Raw genomic sequence first — 22686 nt, 5'->3', positions numbered from 1 at the left:
TTAGCCATTCTCTAGTGATTGATTTCTTACTTGCCGCTAAGAGGGCCTGCAGCAACTTTATATCTTCCTTCTGTTCAAGAAACAATACATGCCCCAAATAGAGCGTCTCAAAGTTCAGAGGTATCTGGGACCTAAGCACCTTAACTAATGTTCTATGAATACCTTCCCAAAATAGACTTAATTTAGGGCAATCCCAAAAAATATGAAAATGATTTGCCTCCTTGGAGCCGCACCTTCTCCAACACATCACATTTGTATCTTTATATTTTTCCTGATATGGGGTCTTGAAGTATCTTATAATGTTTTTCCAACAATGTTCCCTCCAAGTCAAAGAATTAGTCGAGGACCATTGAAAGCTGCAGATTTTCTCCCAAGCCTCCTCTGAAAGTACCAACCCCGCTTCTTTCTCCCACTTCTCTTTAATATACAGTGTATTTACATTTTTAGCGTGGGAGAGTGCATTATATAATCGAGAAACTGATTTACTAGGTATTGAACTGCAAGCCGAATTCAGAATCTTGAAAAATTCTAATTCTACTGTTGATAGGTCTGTATATCTACAACTCTGGTTAACATAGTTTCGTACTTGAAGGTACCTAAAAAAGTCATTATGTTCTAGGCCATGTTTGTCCTGCAGGATTTGGAAACTTTGTAATACTCTTTTATCTATAAACGAGAGGTAGGTTGTAAGACCTTTCTTTATCCATAGCTCAAATCTTTTATCTCCTCTGTTGGGAAGGAATTCGGTATCATATGCACACCATCTAAAGAGTTTTAACATGTTATTAATTCCACGTGAATTAACCACCTTCTGCCATACTTTTAATGTAAGATTTATCCAAGCGTTTTTAAATTTTTCCAACTGGGCCATCAATCCTTTGTCAGCTATTGAGGCCTGAAGAGGAAAACTGTCAACTAATCCAAATTCTATTTCCTTCCATCTAGCCTTATATTCCCTATTACACCAATATAACAGAGGGGTTATCATAAAAATAATTTCTCAGGCAAGGAAGAACCATACCTCCTCCTTCCTTCCCTAACTGTAAGGTGTTATATCGAATTCTAGGTTTCTTTCCTTGCCAAATGAAGCGGGAAATCCATTTGTCCCATTCCCTGAATTGATTATTATCCACCTCCACCGGTAAAGTACAGAAAAGATACAATAACCGAGGAAGAATATTCATTTTTATAGTATTTATCCTTGAATTTAAACTTAAAAAGGGGATAAGATTCCATCTATGCATATCTGCTTTTATCTCTGAGATTAATGGCCCATAATTTCCCTGTGACTGTGTTGAAAGATCCTTCGGCAGGGTTATTCCTAAATATTTTAATGATTTAGCTTCCCACTTAAGATCATATGTATCCTGCAATTTTTTGGATGGTGTATAATTTAGGGACATAACCTGCATTTTCTTTACATTTATTTTATAACCTGATATTTTCCCAAAGTTATCCAACAGTGTAAACAATCCTATAAATGATTTTTCTGGTTCACTCAGATAGACCAAAACATCATCTGCGAATAACGCCACTTTCTGTTCAATCCCTGCCACCTTGATACCTTTTACGATTTCGCTCTGTCTTATTAGTTGGGCAAGCGGTTCAATATATAGCGCAAAAAGGAGAGGAGAAATTGGGCATCCCTGTCTAGTGCTTCTCTCTAAGATGAAGGAGTCAGAGAGGTCCCCATTTATCTTAATTCGGGCTGTAGAGCTGTCATATAGAGTCTGAATTACTTTAATAAACTTTTCTTGAAAGCCGAATCTTCCTAACACTCTGTGTAGGAATGCCCAACTAACCGAATCAAAAGCTTTCTCAGCGTCCAATCCTACTACCATTGTCTCTGTCTCGTTCTTATTAACCTGTTCTAATATGTGCAGAGTTCTCCTTATGTTGTCCTGTGTTTGTCTTTGTTGAATAAATTCAGTCTGGTCTAAGTGGATTAGGCCAGGTAAAAGCTTTTCCAATCTGCGTGCTAATATAGATGTAAATAGTTTGTAATCTAAGTTAAGAACACTAATTGGCCGATAATTGCCACATTCTAGTTTATCTTTACCCTCTTGAGGAATAACTGAAATAATCACTTCTCTCCAGGAAGGTGGAGTTTCTCCTCTCTGCAAGATCCAATTAAAGGTGTTAAGTAGTAATGGGGCTAACTGTGTCTTCAGGGACTTGTACCACTCTGAGGTAAACCCATCAGAACCCGGGGACTTTCCAGCCTTTAACCTAGAGATGGCCACGTTCAGTCCTTTGACAGTTACTGGTTCTAATAAACTTTCATTTTGTAAATCTGTAAGTTTAGGTAGATCTAAAAAATTCAATACACTGTCTATATAGGGCTCATTGGGGGCCCGGGGTTGGGAGTACAGCTCTCGATAGTATGTTTCAAAACTCTCTTGAATTTTCCCTATTGTACTCTCCACAAGCTTTGTCTTTGGATTCTTTATTTTATGAATTGTATTGTCTGCTTGTTGTTTTCGTAATTTATATGCTAATAATCTAGCTGATTTACCTCCTACTTCATAATTCTTTTGTCTCAGGTAAAGAAAGTTTCTTTGAGTTTCCAACGTATAAATATCGTCAATTTCACTTTGCAATTTCCTAATTTCCTGTTTTCGATTTGAATTACTTTTGTTGCTATCTACAACTTGAAGTTGTTTTAATTTTCCTTGATGGTCTGCTAATTTTTGTGCATTGATTTTTTTCATGTGAGTGGTAATGGAAATAATTTTCCCCCTCAGTACAGCTTTCAATGTATCCCATAAGATCACTGGTGATGTTTCTCCCGTGTCATTAAGGTCTAGATATTCTTTGATTTCTCCCCTTAATCTCTCCATTACTTTCGGGTTATTGAGTATATGTGAGTTTAGCCTCCATAGTGTTTTCCTCATTTTCCTTTCCAGGATTAGAGACATAGAGACTGGGCTATGATCCGACAGATCAATTGTTGCAATATTACAGTTTTTTATCCTGAGTCTATCTGTATTAAAGATAAAGAAATAGTCTATCCTTGAATAGGCTGAATGAGGGAAAGAGTAATATGTATAATCTTTACTAGTAGGGTGTAATTCCCTCCAGACATCTATAATTCCCAACTCCTCCATCAATGAATTCACTTTCCGAGTCAGAGGTTTATTCTGAGTAACTGTTCTTGAAGGATCTAATATAGGATTTAATCTAATATTAAAATCCCCTCCACAAATTACTACCCCTTGAGAACTGACCATTAGGTCAAAAGTGTGTCTATAAAATGACCATTCACAACCTGGAGGAGCATAAACATTCAGCAATGTTATTTCTGTACCTTCTATTCTTCCTGTGATTTTTACGAACCGTCCTTCTTTGTCTCTAGTCTCTGAAATATGTTCATAATTAAGAGTACTTGATATTAAAGTAGCTACCCCTCTTTTGTGATTCAATTTATATGATAAATAAAATACATGCTTAAAGCCCATTCTTTTTAATTTTCCATGTTCAGATTGGCTAATATGTGTTTCCTGGAGGAAAGCTAATTGTGCCCTCTCTTTTTTCAACTTAGACATAATCTTATTTCTTTTAATTGGATTCAAAATCCCATTAACATTATAGGAAATTATTTTTACCAATTCAGTTTGCATTTTTCTCTAGTAGAAAAGAAAACACTCTCCTTTTCTAACCAAACAGTAAGCAATCCCTTCTCAACAGTAAACCAAGACATATAACCACACCCTAGACATTTTTGAACGTGCAACATTTGAAAATTTTTCCCGACTTCCCACAGTGAGGCCTGAGCACCGACCCGCCTCAGTTCAGAGGGATAACCTTAGAGGGCCCTCAGCAGTTTGAATAATCATAGAGAATTCTCTCCTATTTATGTCTCGACCATATTGCTATCATTCAAGTTATTCCGTCTAGTTTATTTTCAGTTACCAGTTTTCATTTTACCTTTAAGTCCGATTTACTCTTTTCAGTCATTTCTCTTAATTAATCTGTGTTCTCTGTACATTTGCGTCTGAATACTTGCAGCTTTTCCTTGTAGTTTGACACTCTGGTTCGTGTGGAGCGTCCTCGCCGCACTAACTGCCACGACTTCTGCCGAATCCTCTCCAGTAGCGACTCCGGTTAGGTGATAACTTTAATCGGTAGTCCCCGGTCCGCCAGGTCCAATGTTGCCTCCTCCACTGTAGCGTAAGTTTTTGTCCCTTCGTCGTAAAAGACTCTCAGCCAGCTGGATACAGGGTCTGGAATCTGATGTTGTTTTCCTTCAGGACTCTCCATGTTTCCGTATATTCCTTCCGTCTGGCAAGAATCCCCGGTGCGTAGTCGTGGTCTAAACTGATTTTACAGTTGTTCCACATGAAACCTTTCTTTTGCCATGCCCTTCTAAGCACCTCTTCCTTCGTTCTGTAACTGAGAAATCTGACCAGAATCGATCTGGGCTGGGCGCCTGCTGGAGGCTGTGGTGCCAACGCGCGGTGAGCTCTTTCTATCTGTAGGTCTTTTGCGGCCGGTATATCAAGGTTCTCTCTAAGTAGCTTCTCCACGAAGGGAATCATCAATCCGGGTTTACCTTCAGTTCCTTCGGGAACTCCGTAAATCCTCACATTTTCCCTTCTCGAGCGGCCTTCTTGATCTATTAGTTTCCACTGGAGCTGGTCTTGCAGCTTCAGCATTTCTGCTATCACTTCCTCTGCGTTTTGTAGCTTCTCTTCAATTCCAACAATCCTCGCTTCGGCTTCATCTATCTGTGAGTTAGTTTTTACTATTTCTCCTTTAATATCTTCCAGCTGTTTGCCGTTATCTTGTTGGAACTCGCGAATCTCTCTCAGAATCAAGGACAGAGTCACCGATTCCCCCTCATTATCTCCGTCCTGGCTTGCTGTGGGGGAGCTAGGCCCGTCTACATTCAATAGGTTTCAATGAGATGGCCTCTCAGTCTTCTAAATTCTCATGCGTACGGGCCCAGAACCATCAAGCGCTCCTCCTGTAGTCATTCTGGTGAACCGCCTCTGAACCCTCTCCAATGTCTGCTTATCCTTTCTTGGATAAGGGCTCACGATACTCCGTGAGGCCTCACCAGTGCTTTATAAAGCCTCAACATTAACTCCTTGTTTTTATATTCTAGTCCTCTCGAGATGAATGCTAACATTGCATTTACCATCATCACCACAGACTCAACCTGCAAACTAACCTTTAGGGAACCCTGCATGAAGGCTCTCTCATCCCTTGCACCTCAGGTTTTTGGGTTTTCCGCCTGCTTAGAAAATAGTCTACCCTTTTGTTCCTTCTGCCAAAGTGTATGACCATAAACTTCCCGACACTGTTATAGGACGCTCAAAGCAGCTGTGCAGGTTGACTCTGTGGTTAAGAAGGCATACGGTGTATTGGCCTTCATCAATCGTGAAATTGAATTTAGGAGCCGAGGGGTAATGTTGCAGCTATATAAGACCCTGGTCAGACCCCACTTGGAGTACTGTGCTCAGTTCTGATCGCCTCACTGCAGGAAAGATGTGGAAGCCATGGAAAGGGTGCAGAGGAGATTTATAAGGATGTTGCCTGGATTGAGGAGCATGCCTGATGAAAACAGGTTGAGTGAACTCGTCCTTTTCTCTTTGGAGCAACGGAAGATGAGAGGTGACCTGATAGAGGTGTACAAGATGATGAGAGGCATTGATCGTGTGGATAGTCAGAGGCTTTTTCCCAGTGCTGAAATGGTTGCCACAAGAGGACACAGGTTTAAAGTGCTTGGGAGTAGGTACAGAGGAGATGTCAGGGGTAGGTTTTTTTAGTGAAAGTGGTGAGTCCGTGGAATGGGCTGCCAGAAAGAGTGGTGGAGGCGGATACGATAGGGTCTCTTAAGAGACTTTTGGGTAGGTAGATGGAGCTTAGAAAAATAGAGGGCTATGGGGAAGTCTAGTAACTTCTAAGGTAGGGACATGTTCAGCACAACTTTGTGGGCTGAGGAGCCTGTGTTGTGCTGTAGGTTTCCTATGTTTCTATCCATGTGGCAATCTAAGAGTTTCTTAAATGCCTCTCATGTATCTGCCTCTACCAGTGCCACTGGCAGTGCATTCCACGCACCCATTGCTCTTTGTGTAAAAAGATTACCTCTGACCTCCCCCTTCCCCATACTTTCCTCCGATACCCTCTTGCTTTAGCATTTCCCTGGCTATCCACTCCATCTATGCCTCTGATCAGTTTCTACACCTCTATCGAGTCACCTCTCATCCTCCTTCACTCCAGGGAGAAAAGCCATAGCTTTCTCAACCTATCTCAACTCTGTGGCTAAGAAGGCATACGGTGCATTGGCCTTCACCAATCGTGGGATTGAGTTTAAGAGCCGAGAGGTAATGTTACAGCTATATTGGACCCTGGTCAGACCCCACTTGGAGTACTGTGCTCAATTCAGGAAGGACGTCGAAACCATAGAAAGGGTGCAGAGGAGATCTACAAGGATGTTGGGGAGCATGCCTTATGAGAATAGGTGAACTCGGCCTTTTCTCCTTGGAGCGATGGAGTATGAGAGGTGACCTTATAGAGGTGTTTAAGATGATGAGTGGCATTGATTGTCAGAGGCTTTTTCCCAGGGCTGAAATGGCTAGCACGAGAGGGCATAGCTTTAATGTGCTTGGAAGTAGGTACAGAGGAGATGTCAGGGGTAATTTATTTACTCAGAGAGTGGTGAGTGAGTGGAATGGGCTGCCGGCTGTGGTGGCGGAGGCGGAAATGACAGGGGTCCCCACCTTTTTTGCACCGCGGACCGGTTTAAGATTGACAATATTCTTGCGGACCGGCCAACGGTGTGGGGGGTGGGGGTTGTTCAAATTCGACAGTGTGTGACAGGGAATGAGGAAAGGTGCAGCTGACTCATATCGTTTCATATTGCCAAATCATATCATTTCCTCGCGGCCCGGTAGCACATGCTTTGTGGCCTGGTACCTTTCCGCGGCCCGGTGGTTGGGGACCACTGTTTTAAGAAACTCCTGGATGGATACATGGAGCTTGGAAAAATAGAGGGCTATGGATAAGCCTAGGTAATTCTAAGGTAAGGACATGTTTGGCACAGCTTTGTGGGCCGAAGACCTGTGTTGTGCTGTAGGTTTTCTGTGTTTCTATCCTCATAATCCAATCCAGGCAGTATCCTGGTAATCCTCCTAAATATTGAAGAAAATTGATGATTCCATCGTAAGTCAGATTGAAAATGGGAAGTTGTCTGATATAACACTCAAGGATATATCTAGCCAGGGTTATTGGCCCTGCATCTTGCCCGGAGTTAATCTGCCTTGATTTCAAGAAAAAGCAATAGAGTCATAGAAAAGTACAACACAGAAACCGGCTTTTTGGCCCGTCTAGTTGGTGCCAAACCATTTAATCTGCCAAATCCCATCAACCTGCACCCGGACCATAGCTCTCCATACCCCTCCCATCCAAACTTCTCTTAAATGTTGATATCAAAATCATATTTACATGAGGTTACGCATTGTATCAGAGGGATAGGAAGGTAGGCAGAGGGGGTGGTGTTGCTCTGCTGGTAAAGAACAGCATCAAATCAGCAGAAGGGTGTGGCATAGAATCAGAAGATATTGAATCCTTGTGAGTTCAGATAAGAAACTGCAAGGGTAATGGCAGTTATATACAGGCCTCCCAACAGTAGCTGAGACATGGAGCACAGATTACAACAGGAAATGGAAAAAGGTGTTTCAAAAGGGTAACGTTATGGTAGTCATGGGAGATTTTATCATGCAGCTCGATTGGGAAAATTAGGTCGGTAATGGATTTCAAGAGAGTGAGTTTGTTGAATGCCTAAGAGATGGATTTTTAGAGCAGTTTGTCATTGAGCCTGCTAAGGGATCACCTACACTGGATTGGGTGTTATGTAATGAACTGGAGGCGATTAGGAAGCTTGAGGTAAAGGAACCCTTAGGAGTCAGTGAACACAATATGATTCAGATAGGGAGAAAGTAGAGTCTGATGTAGCGATATTTCAGTGGAGAAAAGGAAATTGGAAAGGAAAGTAAAGTAAAGGTATGAGAGAGGAATTGGCCAGAGTAAATTGGGAGGAGATGCTGGCAGGGAAGACAGCAGAGCAGCAATGGCACAAGTTTCTGGGACAAAATGGGGAAGGTGCAGGATGAATGTATTCCAAAAACAAAGAAATACTCGAATGGCAAAATGCTACAACCGTAGCTGACAAGGGAAGTCAAAACTAATGTAAAAGCAAAAGAGAGGGTATACAACAGAGGAAAAATTAGTGGGAAGAAAGAAGGCTGGGAAGCTTTTAAAACCCTAGAGAGAGCAACTAAGAGAATCATTAGGAGGGAAAAGATGTAATATGAAAGCAAGCTAGCAGATAATATCAAAGTTGATAGAAAAAGCATTTTCAAGTATATAAAAGATAAAGGAGAAATGAGATTTGATATAGGACCGCTGGAAACGGAGCCCAGAGAAATAATAACGGGGGACAAGAGGTGGCAAATGAACTAGGTAAGTATTTTGCACCAGTTCTCACTGTGGAAGACACTAGCAGTGTGCCAGATTTGAAGAGTGTGAGGGAAGAGAAGTGAGTGCAGTTTCTATTACAAGGTTGAAGGTGCTCAAAAAGCTGAAAGACCAAAAGGTACTTTTTTTACCTGGACCAGATGAACTGCAAACTGGGGGTTTGAAAGAGGTAGTGGTAGCGAGTGTTGAGGCATTTGTAATGATCTTTCAAAAATCATTGGACTCTGGTATGAAAATTCCAAATGTCACTTCACTCTTTAAGAAAGGAGAGAGGCAGCAGAAAGGAGATTATAGACCAGTCAGCCTGACCTCAGTGGTTGGGAAGATGTGGGAGATGATTGTTAAGGATGAGGCTATAGAGTACTTGGTGACACAGGACAAGATAGGACAAAGTCAACATGGTTTTCTTAAGGGAAAATACTGTCTGACAAACCTGTTGGAATTCTTTGAGGAGATTACAAGTAGGATAGATAAAGGGGACGCAGTGGACGTTGTATATCTGGGCTTTCAGAAGGTGCCACACATGAGGCTGCTTACCAAGTTAAGAGCCCATGGTATTACTGGGAAGTTATTAACATGGTTAGAGCATTGGCTAATTAGTCGGAGGCAGCGAGTGGGAATAAAAGGATCCCTTTCTGGATGGCTGCCAGTGAGTAGTGGTGTTCCGTAGGGGTCGGTATTGGACCACTTCTTTTTATGCTGTATATAAATGTCTTAGATGGTGAAATAGATGGCAAGTTTGCAGATGATACGGAGATTGGTGGAGGGGCAGGTAGTGCGGAAGAAGCAGGTAGGATGCAGAAGGACAGATAGATTAGGAGAATGGGCAAGAAAGTGGCAAATGAAATACAATGTTGGAAAATGCATAGTTGTGCATTTTGGTAGTAAGAGATAAATGTTCAGATTATTTTCTAAATGGGAAGAAAAATTCAAAAATTTGTGATGCAAAGGGACTTGGGAGTCCTTGTACAGAACACCCTAAAGGGTAACTTGCAGGTTGAGTCAGTGGTGAGGAAGGCAAATGCAATGTTAGCATTCATTTCAAGAGGTCTAGAATACAAGAGCAGGGACAGGATGCTGAGGCTTTATAAGGCACTGCTGCGGCCTCACCTTAAGCACTGTGAACTGTTTTGGGCTCCTTATCTAAGAAAAGATGTGCTGGCATTGGAGAGGGTTGAGAGGAGGTGCACAAGGATGAATCTGGGAATGAAAGGGTTCACATATGAGGAACATCTGATGTATCTGGGCCTGTGCTCGCTGGAATTTAGAAGGATGAGAGGGGATCTGATTGAAACCTTTCGAATATTGAAAGTCCTAGGCAGAGTAGATGTGGAAAGAATGTTTCCCATGGTGGGGGAGTCTAGGACAAGAGGGCAGAACCTCAAGGTAGAAGGGCATCCGCTTAAATCAGAGATGCGGAGAAAGTTCGTAATAATGAAAGTTATAAATTACAAAAAGAAATATATTTTAAAAATTAAATAAGTTGTGCAAAACAAGACCAAGAGACAAATGTTATTGAGGTACTGTACATGGGTTCATTGTTCATTCTGAAATCTAATGGCGGAGGGGAGCAATCTGTTCCTGAATTGTTGAGTGTGTGTCTCCTCCCTGACGGTAGAAATGAAAAGAGGCTTTACCTGGGTGGCGAGGCTCCCTCAAGATGGATGTTGCCTTTTGAAGATGTCCTCGAAAGTGGGGAGGATTGTGCTCAGGATGGCTGATTTATTATCCCTCTCGACTGTTTTCTCCTGCCTTCTCCTGTTAACCTTTGATGCCCTGACTAAACAAGAACCTATCAACCTCTGCTTTAAATACACTCAATGACTTGTCCTCCACAGCGGTCCGTGGCAGCAAATTCCACAGATTCACCACCCTCTGGCTAAAGAAATTCCTCACCTCTGCCCTAAAGGGAAGTTCTTCTATTCTGAGGCTTTGCCCTCTGCTCCTAGAGACAGCCGTCCCCCCTCCCACTACAGGAAACATCCTCTCCACGTTGATTTTCAATATTTGATGGTTTCGTTGAGATCCCCCATCATCCTTTTAAACTTCAGCGAGTACAGGCCTAGAGGGAGCAATGCTCCTCAAATGACAACCCTTTCATTCTCGTGAACCTCCCCCAGACCCTCTCCAATACCAGCTCACCAATTCTTAGATAAGGGGCTCAGAACTGCTCACAATACTCCAAAGTTCGGTCTGAGTTATAAAGCCTCAGCCTCACATCCTTGCTCTGACTGACAGCACCCATCCTTCTGCACTGCGCTTCAGGTGAGCGATCCTTTGACTTGGCGATGTTTTGGGGCTGCAAAAACTGCTTTAAGATGCAAGGCTTCCTTCAGTTTCACCTTCTTGCCACCTGCCGACTGCTCTTCATCACCGCAGGAAAAGTGAAGCTGAGAGGAATGAGGAAAATAGCATTTGAGCAGCATCTGGCTGGGGTGGCGTTAGTGTGACGCAATAACTGAGGGCAATGTCCCTGACTGAGAAACCAACATCTTTATCTTCTGCCTCTCTCACAGGATGACGTCTGCATGCACCTCACCAATTACGCCATCAACAAGCGTATCATGAACTTTGTCCCGGATGAAAAGAAAGGCAGTAAAAGGTGAGACCATATGCAGCAGGGTGCACCCTTCACCACAAGCAGGCACATTATAGAAGGTCAGCGTTGGAGTGATTTTTGGGGTTAGGACATAGACATTTAGCAATTGAATTTGGCTACCAGTCTTCATATCTGAATATGTGTTGTGGATTTTATTTGGAGTGCAGATCTGAACTTTATATGTAGGCGTCTGTCTTGTGAGACCATGGAAGGTTCCCCTTGGAAGTTTACACCTTGGAAGCTTTCCAGGGCTCAGGCCTGGGCAAGGTTGTATGGAAGACCAGCAGTTGCCCATGCTGCATGTCTCCCTTCTGTCTCACCGATGTTGTCCAAGGGAAGGGCATTAGGACCCATACAGCTTGGCAGTGGTGTTAATGCAGAGCAATGTGTGGTTAAGTACCTTGCTCAAGGACACAACACGCTGCCTCGGCCAAGGCTCGAACTAGCGACCTTCAGATCACTAGAGGGACACTTTAACCACATGCCAACACGTGACCAAGTCCGAACATGTGGCCAGCTCTGAACAATGGGTTCCTAAAACCCATGAATCCCAGCCGACAATGGTGATTAAAATTCATTTGGATGTGTGTGGTGTGGCTGTGAATCAGGAGGCGTGAAGGTCGAATGTAGTTTCAAAGAAAACATTGTCCATGTGTTGTATGTATGGAGTTGCCCTTTGCCGTTTGGCACATAAAATATCGAGCCCCACGTCAGGCCGGCCAGACCTTTCGACCAGAAGTGTCTCCATAAAATGCCTTCTCTACCTTGCTTTGTCGAATAAAGAAGCTGCTTTGTATCTACCAGTAATTTTCTTCGCTGGCTTCATTCACGCAACAACCTTAGCGAGCAGGCACATTGTAGAAGGAAGGGGCACACAGCAGCAGCTTAGTGAAGCCCTTAACTCTGTTGCCACTACTTTAGGTTGTCATAACTGGCGGAATGCTCCCAATGGCATGCTATAAGACCGTCAGATATAGGGGCAGAAGTGGGCCATTTGGCCCATTGAGTCTGCTCTGCCATTTAATTATGGGCTGATCCAATTCTTTCAGTCATCCCTACTCCCCTGCTTTCACCCCATACTCTGGCTAATCAAGAACCTATCTATCTCTGCCTTAAATGAACTCAATGACTTGGCCCCCACAGCCGCTCATGGCAACAAATTCCACAGATTTACCACCCTCTGACTAAAGTAATTTCTCTGCATCTCAGTTCTAAATGGACGTCCTTCAATCCTGAAGTCACGCCCTCTTGTCCTAGAATCCTGTACCATGCCCTCCAGTAACTTCTGACAACCAAGTCTAGCTCCTGGCCTTCACATGTGGCTTAGCCATTAAGCTGGGCAGAATCATTTCTACTGACAGGAGAAGGGGCAAAGGTGAGTTAATGGCATCTTAAATCCAGTCGCTTCAGGCAGATGGGACTCATCAACCATGGCTGGCCCCTCATCTAGGAGAAGGAAAACTCTGATCTCAAACCTCCCATTGCCCTGCGACTACACCCACTCATAGGGAAGGCTTCAGGAGTAAACCCTGAGGGAGAACATCTGCGGCAGTCCCACGTTGAGTTCAACACTGACTGGCAACTCCTGCGATGCTGCTGGTACCAGGCTGTGTTGCTCTCTGCCGTTCCTTTGGGTTCATCAACTGCGTGGAGATGGGGAGCTTGCTACATGGGCAACAGCTTGCTCTCCATATCCGGGCTTAGTAGCTAAGCCACACGTGAAGGCCAGGAGCTGTGACTTGGTTGTCAGAGGCAATATTGAGGCACTCGCCATTGGGAGCATTTAATAGGCAGCGGGAGCTCGTCCCCATTACCACCCCATGGCTATAACAACCTTAAGGAACGGAGTGAAGCTGAAATTGTTGCAATGGACGACTGGAAGTGGACCCAAGTGCAGAACATCGACACGGAGGTAGAATTAACAGAAGTGTGTTTATTAATAGTTGCGAGGAAGGCCGGAGAGTGAGGATTAGATGCTTACATGGACAACAAACTGGAGTAGCCTGGACCCAGAGCTTGGTTATGCAGCTTGGACACGGAGCCCGGACTCGGACTCGGACTCGGACACGGAGCCCGGACTCCGACTCGGGCTCGGACTCGGACACGGAGCCCGGAGTCGGACATGGAGCCCGGACTTGGACTCGGACACGGAGCCCGGACTCGGACACGGAGCCCGGACACGGACTCGGACTCGGACACGGAGCGCCCGGACTCGGACACGGAGCGCCCGGACTCGGACACGGAGCGCCCGGACTCGGACACGGAGCCCGGACTCGGACACGGAGCCCGGACTCGGACACGGAGCCCGGACTCGGACTCGGACTCGGATACGGAGCCCAGACTTGGCCTTGGACTGGGACTGGGACACGGAGCCCGGACTTGGACTCGGACTCGGATACGGAGCCCAGACTTGGACACAGAACAACAAAACCAAACAACAACAGACAATTTATATCTTGATTCGGAGTAGCAGCAAACGGCCAGCAATACTCAGCAGGACACGAAACTACAAAACCAAACAATGACGGTCCGTTCGTATCTTGACTTGAAATAGCAGCAAACGGCCGGCAATACTCAACTGGACACGAGACAACAGAATTCCCAAAGCAACCCTAGGCACCGAAGCAACTTAGAGTCGACTATTCTTAGTGGCCCGGAACGTGCTTTGCCGCACTGGCTGAGGTGACGGTCCAGTCCCAAGTAGATATAAGCCGGAGTTATTATGTTTCCAGTTCGGATGGGAATCAGGTGCCTTAGTCAAGGAGGTAAAACACGGGGAAAAGGAAATGAACAGAAATGAGGAGTCAACTGACTGGACCGTGACTGAAATGACAGATAAAAGTGAGTGGAAAGACAATGCTAAACACTCTCTCATTCAAATCTGCAGACAGGAGTCATTATTAATGATGAATAAATAATGACAGTAATGAGCAGGAGTCAATTCTACGTCCCTTGCCACAGGGAATGTCCCTGGACTGGAATATCTCTTAGGATGTCCTGCTAATTGGGATCGTCCCAATCTGGTATTTCGTGTCCAGCAAGAACCATGGACCTAGAAAAAAGAAATGTGAGCTAAATCCCATGAAGGCAGACAAATTTACATAAGTGATCGGGTAAATCTGGAATAAAGGTCTGTAAGACATGGCAACTATTGAGCTGTTGTTTAAAAGCTCTTTAGTGAGGGAAATCTCCCATTTCCTCTTCATATTTGAGGCCTACAACACTGCTGTGGCCTTACCATTGCTTGCAATGGGCCGTAAATTCATGGACCCTATGCAGATTACAGAGAAGGAGATGCTTGCTGTCCTGAGGAAAATCAGAGTGGGTAAATCCCCAGGGCCTGACAAAGTGTTCCCTCAGACCCTGGGGGGAGGCTAGTGCAGAAACTGCAGGGGCCCTAGCAGAGATATTTAAATAATTCTTAGTGACAAGAAAGGTTCTAAACATAGACCAGGAAATTACAGACTGCTCAGTCTGTCATCAGTAGTGGGATAGTTATTGGAAAGTATTCTAAGGGACTGGATATATGAGGATTTGGATAGACATGGGACTGATTCAGGATAGTCAGCATGGCTTTGTGCATGGTAAGTCATGTCTAACCAATCCTGGAGAGTTTTTTGAGCAAGTTACCAGGAAAGCGGATGAAGGCAAAGCAGTGGATGTTGTCTACATGGACTTTAGCAAGGCATTTGACAAGGTCCCGTATGTGAGGTTGGTCAAGAGGGTTCAGTTGCTTGGCATTCAGCATAGGTTGTAAATTGGATTAGACATTGGCTTTGTGGGAGAAGCCAGAGAGGGGTAGTAGAGGTTTGCCTCTCTGACTGGAGGCCTGTGACCAGTGGTGTGCTGCAGGGACCAGTGCTGGGCCCATTGTTGTTTGTCATCTCTATCAGTGTTCTGGATGATAATGTAGTTACCTGATCAGTAAATTTGCAGATGACACCACGTTTGAGGATATAGTGGACAGTGAGGAAGGCGGTCATGGCTTGCAGAAGGATCTGGATCAGCTGGAAAAATGGGTTGAAAAAATGGCAGCTGAAAATCAATGCAGACAAGTGCGAGGTGTTACATTTAGGTAGGACCAGCCGGGGAAGGTCTTACACAGTGAATGGTAGGGCACTGAGGAGTGCGGTAGAACAAAGGGATCTGGGAATAGAGGTCCAAAATTCGTTGAAAGTAGTGTCACAGGTAGAAAGAAAGCTGTTGTCACATCGGCTTTCATAAATCAATATATCGAGTACAAGAGATGGGATGTTATGTTGAAGTTGTGTAAGACATTGGTGAGGCCTAATTTGGAGTATCGTATGCAGTTCTGGTCACCTACCTACAGGAAAGATGTATAGTAAATAAGGTTGAAAGAGTAGAGGAAAAATTTACAAAAATGTAGCTGGGTCTGGAGGACCTGAGTTATAAGGAAAGATTGAATAGGTTAGGACTTTCTTCCTCAGAATGTAGAAGGTTGAGAGGAGATTTGACAGAAATATTCAAGATTATGAGGGGTAGAGATAGGGTAAATGCAAGCAGGCTTTTTCCACTGAGGTTGAGTGTGACCACAACCAGGGATCATGGGTTAGGGTGAAAGGTGAAAAGTTTAAGGGAAACATGAGGAGAAACGTCTTCACTCAGATGGTGGTGACCAGTGTGGAATGAGCTGGCAACACAAGTGCTGCATGCGTGCTCGGTTTCAACGTTTCAGCGAAGTTTGGATAGGATGGAGGACTATGATCCTGGTGCAGGTCAATGGGTGTGGGCAGTTTAGCAGGTTTTGGCATGGACTAGATGGGCCAAAAGGCCTGTTCCTGTGCTGTACTTTTCTATGACAATGACTCTAGAAACACTGATTCGTTACGTCAGGCTTGTTACACGGAGCTTGGGAGGGTGAGACAAGAACTAGAGCTCGTGGGTTAAGGGTGAAAGGTGAGAAGTTTAAGGGGAACATGAAGGGAAACTTCTTCACTCGGAGGATGGTGAGAGTATGGAGCAAGCTGCCAGCAGAAGAGATAGATGGAGGTGTGATTTCAACATTTAAGATAAATTTGTACATGGATGGCAGGGCTACAGACTGGGTGCCGGTCAATGGGACCAGACAGATTAATGATTCAGCATGGACTAGATGGGCCAAAGGGCCTGTTTGTTTACTGCAGTGCTTTCTGACTGTGAATGTAAACCACCAGACAACTTCACAAGATGGAATATCGTGGGTTCAGGGTGCGGTCAACCTTTTCAAAGGCAACTATGAATCGGCAAGAAATCACTTCCAATAAATCCTGTCAAAAAGGGGGGAAATTAATCAAGAGAGCTGATATTTCCTTCAATGGATACGCAGTCTATCTTGTGGCTTGCAGTGCTATTGACCTGTCACACAATAACACAAATGGTGGGGCAGAGTACTTGATCAGCGAAGTCACTCGGCAATGCCATCCGATGGATGAACGGTGGCCTGCGATAGATTAGAACTGACGGCTGTGTAAAATGTTGTTCCTTGCAGAAAGCTGTCTTTCTTTAACCAGTACATGGAGAGCAATGCCTATGACCTGGAGGTGCTGTGCAGCAGTATTGAAGACGTGATCATCAAAACCATTCTGTCTGTGTATCCGGCCCTGAGGAACACCTCCTTCACCTGCTTCCCAAATCACGTGTCTGGGAGTGCTTGCTTTCAGCTCCTCGGCTTTGACATCCTGCTGGACCACACCTTGAAACCCTGGCTGATGAAGGTACGCGCGCCTCTGGGATACATAAAGATTAAGCAGATAATTTAGGTGACCGCATAAAACATGCAAATGTAACATCATGATGGGATGGCCAGTAATATCGTGAAGGATCCCACCAACCCTGCTCACTGTTTGTCCCCACTCCCATCAGGGAGGAGGCTCTGTAGCATCCACACCAGGACCAGCAGACTCAAAAACTGTTACTTTCCCCTAGCAGTCCTCCAAGAGGACCACAACCGTGTTGTAGGGTTTGGAGGCTTGTGCGCCTCAATGACCCGGAGAGGTCTGCACGCTGGAGCCGGGGCTTTAGGCTTTGGCTCTGGATAGGGTCACCCATGACAAACAGGTCAAAGGGTAGAGGCCAGACTGAGAGCGGTGTACCGGACCTCCAGGTTCGAGGGCTCAACTCAGCACTACCAGCACTGACCACTAAAACAAAACCGTTACGCAAACAGCAATGAAGAATCCTCCTACATCTGAGTCTGGCGGTGTTCCTGAGTCTCCACCTGGGATTTACATGTCCGACAGTAGTGAAAACCGAGCGGAAGCTACGGGCATGATCAAGGAATCTCTGAACACCACCACAGATGGAGGACCTTCACCGTTGTCCTAAACACCGGCGCTGTAATGGTCAGTCAGTAATTCCCCAAGTACTGAGGCTGATCAACACCCCCACCCGCTAACCCACCCCTCCACATACCCGCAACCACCACTACTTTATCATTTCCTGTCAGAGTCACCTTATGTACAGAAACTCCTGTGCCCAGCATCACTTTATGGACATACAGTCAAGCTATGCATATAAGCTATCTAATGTATTTATATTTACTGTGTTTTTTCCCATTATTATTGTTTTTTTTCCACTTTTCCATTATTATTGTTATCGAAAAGGTGTTATATTTGGACATGTGCAGTGTACAGAATAAGGTCGATGAACTAGTGGCACAGTTGCAGATTGGCATATATGATCAGAATTAGAATTAGGTTTATTATCACCGGTATTTGTCGTGAAATTTGTTAACTTAGCAGCAACAGTTCAATGGAACTGTTCAGGAACAGTTATTACCCCACTCAACCATCAGGAAGAAGGTACAGGGTCGTGAACCAAAGGGGATATCTTCGCTTAACTTTACTCACCACAGCATTGAACTGCTCCCACAGCCTATGGACTCACTTTGAAGGACTCTTCATCTCATATTCTTGATATTTATTGTTTGTTTATTTATTTATTCTGGATGTTTTGTTTGATTCCTTTTAAATACTGTGAATGTCCTCAAGTAAGTGAATCTTAGTGAATCAACATATGCCTATGGTCATATGTACTTTGATAATAAATTTACTTTGAACTTGACTTTGAGTAGAAGAGTGAACACAGTGCAGAAGCAGTTTGACAATGACAGCCTTGAAGTAAAAAAAAGTTAAACCAACTTTCTGACTGTTATCCCAAAATCTGCTCCCTGTGGAAACAGATAGATGGGTTCATAAAGAGAGATTTTGGCACATTGGTCTTCATTAATCAAATTGTTGAGTACAGAAGCTGAGTTGTTAGATTGAAGCTCTTGAAGATATTGGTGAGGCCTACTTTGGAGTATTCTGGTCACCTAACTACAGGAAAGATATCAATGATTTGAAAGATAGCAGAGAATATTCACAAGGATGTTGCTGGGTCTCGAGGGCCTGAGTTACAGGGAAAGTTATTCTCTGGAGCACAGGGAATCAAGGAAGATTTGATAAAGGTGTACGAAACCATGAGGAACATAGAGTAAATGGAAGCATGCTTTTGCTGCTGAGGATGGGTGAGACTAGAACTAGAGGTCATGGGTTAATTGAGAAAGGTGAAATGTTTAAGGGGAACATGAAAGGGATCTTCTTCACTCAGAGAGTGGTGAGGGTGTGCCAGCGGAAGTGGCGGATGCGACATTTAAGAAAAGTTTAGATAAGTATGTGGATGGCAGGGGTATCGAGGTCTATGGTACAGGTGCAGATTGATAGGAATTGGCAGAATAATATTTTGGCATGGACTAGATGGGCCAAATGGCCTACTTCTGTCTTTTAGTGCTCTTAGACTATGACACAATGGAAGATATGCATCTGTAGATGGGTGGAAGACCATGGTCGTTTATGATAGTTCCCATAGACAAAGACCTGGCATTTGTCCATAGTTAAATCCACATTAAAATGGTTCCAGAGAGGAAGACACCAGAGGGTGATTAAAAACAAGAGAAAATCTGCAGAGGCTGGCAATCCAAAGCAACACACACACACACACACACACACACACTCACACACACACACTCACACACACACACACACACACACACACACACACACACACACACACACACACACACACACAGACACACCCAGACGGAATAAGGAGTTGTTCCTCCAACCTGAGTGTGGCCTCATTGCGGCAGTAGAGGTGGCCATGGACTGACATGTTGGAATGGGAGTAGGAAGTAGAATTAAAATTGGTGGCCACCAGGAGAAGTGCCACACCTGCACTTGGATCTCCTCCCTCACTACCATTCGGGGCCAAACGGTCCTTCCAGGTGAGGCGACATTTCACCTGTGAGTCTGTTGGGGTCATCTGTTGTATCCGGTGCTCCTGGTGTGGCTTCCTGTATATCGGAGAGACCCGGCTCAGTTTGGGAAACCGCTTCAACGAGCACCTACAGTCCATCCACCAGAGAAAAACGGGACCTCCCGGTGGCCACCAATTGACCTGGATGAGGAAGTGGAGGGATGGGTTAGTAAATCTGCTGATGACACAAAGGTTGGAGATGTTGTGGATAGTGTGGAGGGCTGTCAGAGGTTACAGCAGGACATTGATAGGATGCAAAACTGGGCTGAGAAGTGGCACCCTACCTGGGTCACCTTCTTAATGGCTCTGGTCCAGGGCTCCAGCCAGCATTGTTCAATGGTCTTTACCCCCAGACCCGTGCCTTTGTTTTTTTCAACTCGGCCTGGTTCAAAGCAGCTAAGGTAGCTGACCCAGGCACTGAGCCTAATGAGGTTGTAGATTTCTTCTCCAAGTCTGCCACTTTACATTATAAATAGCTGCTTGTCTGAGAGTGGTCCCGGGTTAGCCGGTCGTTAGCTGAAACTCCTTGCGTCCACATTCAATTGCTCTGATTCGATAATCCCAGAGCTAGAATCGAAGAGTTCACAAAATGGAGGGTGTGCAAGGACAGTCTCACAAAATGGCCACCTCCACCTCCTTTCAGCATGTGGTAAGAACAAAGACAGTTTGTTTGCCTACTTCCACTGCCCTTGATTCATTTGAATTCACTGATTTGTAGACTGTTGTTCTTTTTGGCCAACACTATTAATTTTTAATTATTAATGTTGCAGGTTAAGCATTCCCTGAGCTCTGTGATGGACTCCAATCTTGATCAAGAGGTGAAGGAGGATCTTCTTTATGATACACTCTGCATGATTAACCTTGCAGCTTGTGGCCGGCAGAAAGACATGGAGGAAGAGAGGCCGCGAAAGAAGGAACAGCTGCCTAAGATCTGGTGGTCACGGGAGTACAGGTGACTGGAAGACTGAAGAGTGCCACGTTGGGCAATGATAATTAATGAATATTCCTGCTGTCAAATTCAGCTGCACACACAAAGTGCTGGGGGAACTCAGCAGGCCAGGCAGCACCCATTTAGAACAGAGATGACGAGAAATTTCTTTCGCCAGAGGGTGGTGAATCTGTGGAATTCATCGCCACAGATGGGAGTGGAGGCCAAGTCATCGGGTATATTTAAGGCAGAGGTTGATAGATCCTTGATTAGTCAGGGCATGAGGGGTTATGGGGAGAAGGCAGGATATTGAGGCTGAGATGGGAAGGGATCAGTCGTGATCAAATGGCAAAGCAGCTTCAATGGGCCAGATGGCCTAATTCTGCTCCTCTTACGCAAATGAACAAACAGTCGCCATTTTGGGCCGAGACCCTTCTTCAGGACTGGAAAGGAATAAAAAGGTGTGGGGAGGGAGGGGAAGGAGGATAGCTAGAAGGTGATAGGTAAAGCCAGGTGGGTGGGAAAGTTGAAGGGTTGGAGAGGAAGGAATCTGATAGGAGAGGAGAGTGGACCGTGGGAGAAAGGGAAGGAGGAGGAGTGCCCAGGGGAAGGTGACCGGCAGGTGAGAAGAGGTGAGAGGCCAGAGTGGGAAACAGAAGCAGAGGGAAGGGGGAAGGACTATTTCCCCAGATGGGGAAGCCGATGTATGCGTTCAGAATAAAGAAGTGGGCAGGAAAATCACTGAAGACTGTACCCACCCTGCAAACTCACTTTTCCAAAAGCTCCCTTCGGGAAATCACCTTGGGTTTCTGAAAACGAGACCTCATGCCATCTCAAAAGATTTTTTCCCCTCAGGCAGTTCATCTGATCAACCATCCTAGTTACTCCCCCACCGACCCCCAACCCCCTCTAACTATTACCCTGTCACTGCACTGAACTGTAAACACTATAAACCACATTTTGATACGCTGTCTACTTTGTAAATCCATACTAGTATTTATATATTTATGCACATTATATTCCATATCCAAACTTTAACCTCTGGCTTACCTTTGTCTACTTCCTTATTCTTTAATGGAGTGTCTTGGCCAGAAACATTGACTGTTTATTCCTTTCCGTAGATACGGCCTGACCTGCTGAGTTCCTCCAGCATTTTGTGTCTGTTACTTTGGATTTCCAGCACCTGCGGAATCTCTTTTCTTTATTCTGTATAATTGTTGTACATTGTTGGATTTTGTCGCCTGTCATGCCCTGATCAACACCATGCAGTGAATTCCAAATACGTGCAAACTTATCTGGTGCATAAAATTAATCCTCGATCTTAATGTTAGCCTCTCCTATCCTTTTATAAAAACCTCCCCTCCAATGTATCGCTGCTATTCCCTGCACATTTTAAAGTTCCACATTTTCCCACTGCTCAGGCATAGCCGCCGAGCGCCTCTGTGCCATCCGCCACCAGCGTGACATTCTGGTGGCCAAAGATTTTAATTCTGATTCCCATTCCCAGGTGTCAGTCCACGGCCTCCTCGTGCCAAGGTGAGTCCACCCTCAGGGTGGAGGAGTAACACCTTATATTGTGTCTGGGTAGCCTCCAACGTGACAGTATGAATATCGATTCCTCCTTCTGGAAAACAAATTTCGACCCTCCCCCATTCTTCACTATTCCTTCCTCCATTCCTTTCTTCTCACGTGCCTATTACATCCTTCTGTGGCCCCTGCTCCTTCCCTTTCTCCTGTTGTCCACTCTGCGCTCCTATCAGATTCTTTCCTCTCCTGCCCTTGACCTTTCCCACCCACCTGGCTTCACCTATCACCTCCCAGCTATCCTCCTTCTCCTCCCCTCACCTTCTTATTCAGGCATCTTCCCCTTCCTTTCCAGTCCCGATGAATGGTCTCAGCCCGAAATGTCGACTGTCTATTCCCTTCCACAGATGCTGCCTGACCTGCTGAGTTCCTCCAGCATTTTGGATTTCCAGCAACTGCAGACTTTCTTGTGTCAGAAGTTCCTCCTGCTGCTTAGAGCTGCAACAAAGGGGAAAGGAGGTGGATTCAGCAGGCATGCAGAGGTGGAGTGAGGACTGTGGGCTAGACTGCGCTCAAGAGGACTAGAACATATCACCAAGGAAGTAATGCTGAGGCTTTATAAGGCACTGGTCAGACCGCACTTGGAGTATTGTGAGCAGTTCTGGGTGGCAGGCGGAGTTACGTTTCTACCAAAGGAGGTGTAAGGTGCCCCTTCCCCCCTCTAGCCTGCAGGTCACCCTTGGACAATATGTAGCACCTGGTTAGCCCCCTGATCAGGGAGTAGGTGGTGGACAGTCGTATGAGCAGCCGGTGCAGATCGCAAGTCCTGGGTATGTGACCACTGACGCCAGGCAGACAA

General features: G+C 45.0%; 1 protein-coding gene across 1 annotated transcript in view; it reads left to right on the top strand.

The window, feature by feature from the left end:
- Nucleotides 1–22686, top strand: part of LOC140203618 (uncharacterized) — a 99204-nt gene that overhangs the window by 55953 nt on the left and 20565 nt on the right. Inside the window, 3 exon segments of the mRNA XM_072269666.1 lie at nucleotides 10998–11083; nucleotides 16569–16794; nucleotides 20146–20327. Coding sequence (XP_072125767.1) covers nucleotides 10998–11083; nucleotides 16569–16794; nucleotides 20146–20327 — 494 coding nt within the window.

This window comes from Mobula birostris, chromosome 10 (genome assembly GCF_030028105.1).
Source record: "Mobula birostris isolate sMobBir1 chromosome 10, sMobBir1.hap1, whole genome shotgun sequence".
Taxonomy (NCBI): domain Eukaryota; kingdom Metazoa; phylum Chordata; class Chondrichthyes; order Myliobatiformes; family Myliobatidae; genus Mobula; species Mobula birostris.
This window is presented reverse-complemented; position numbering and strand designations above follow the sequence as displayed.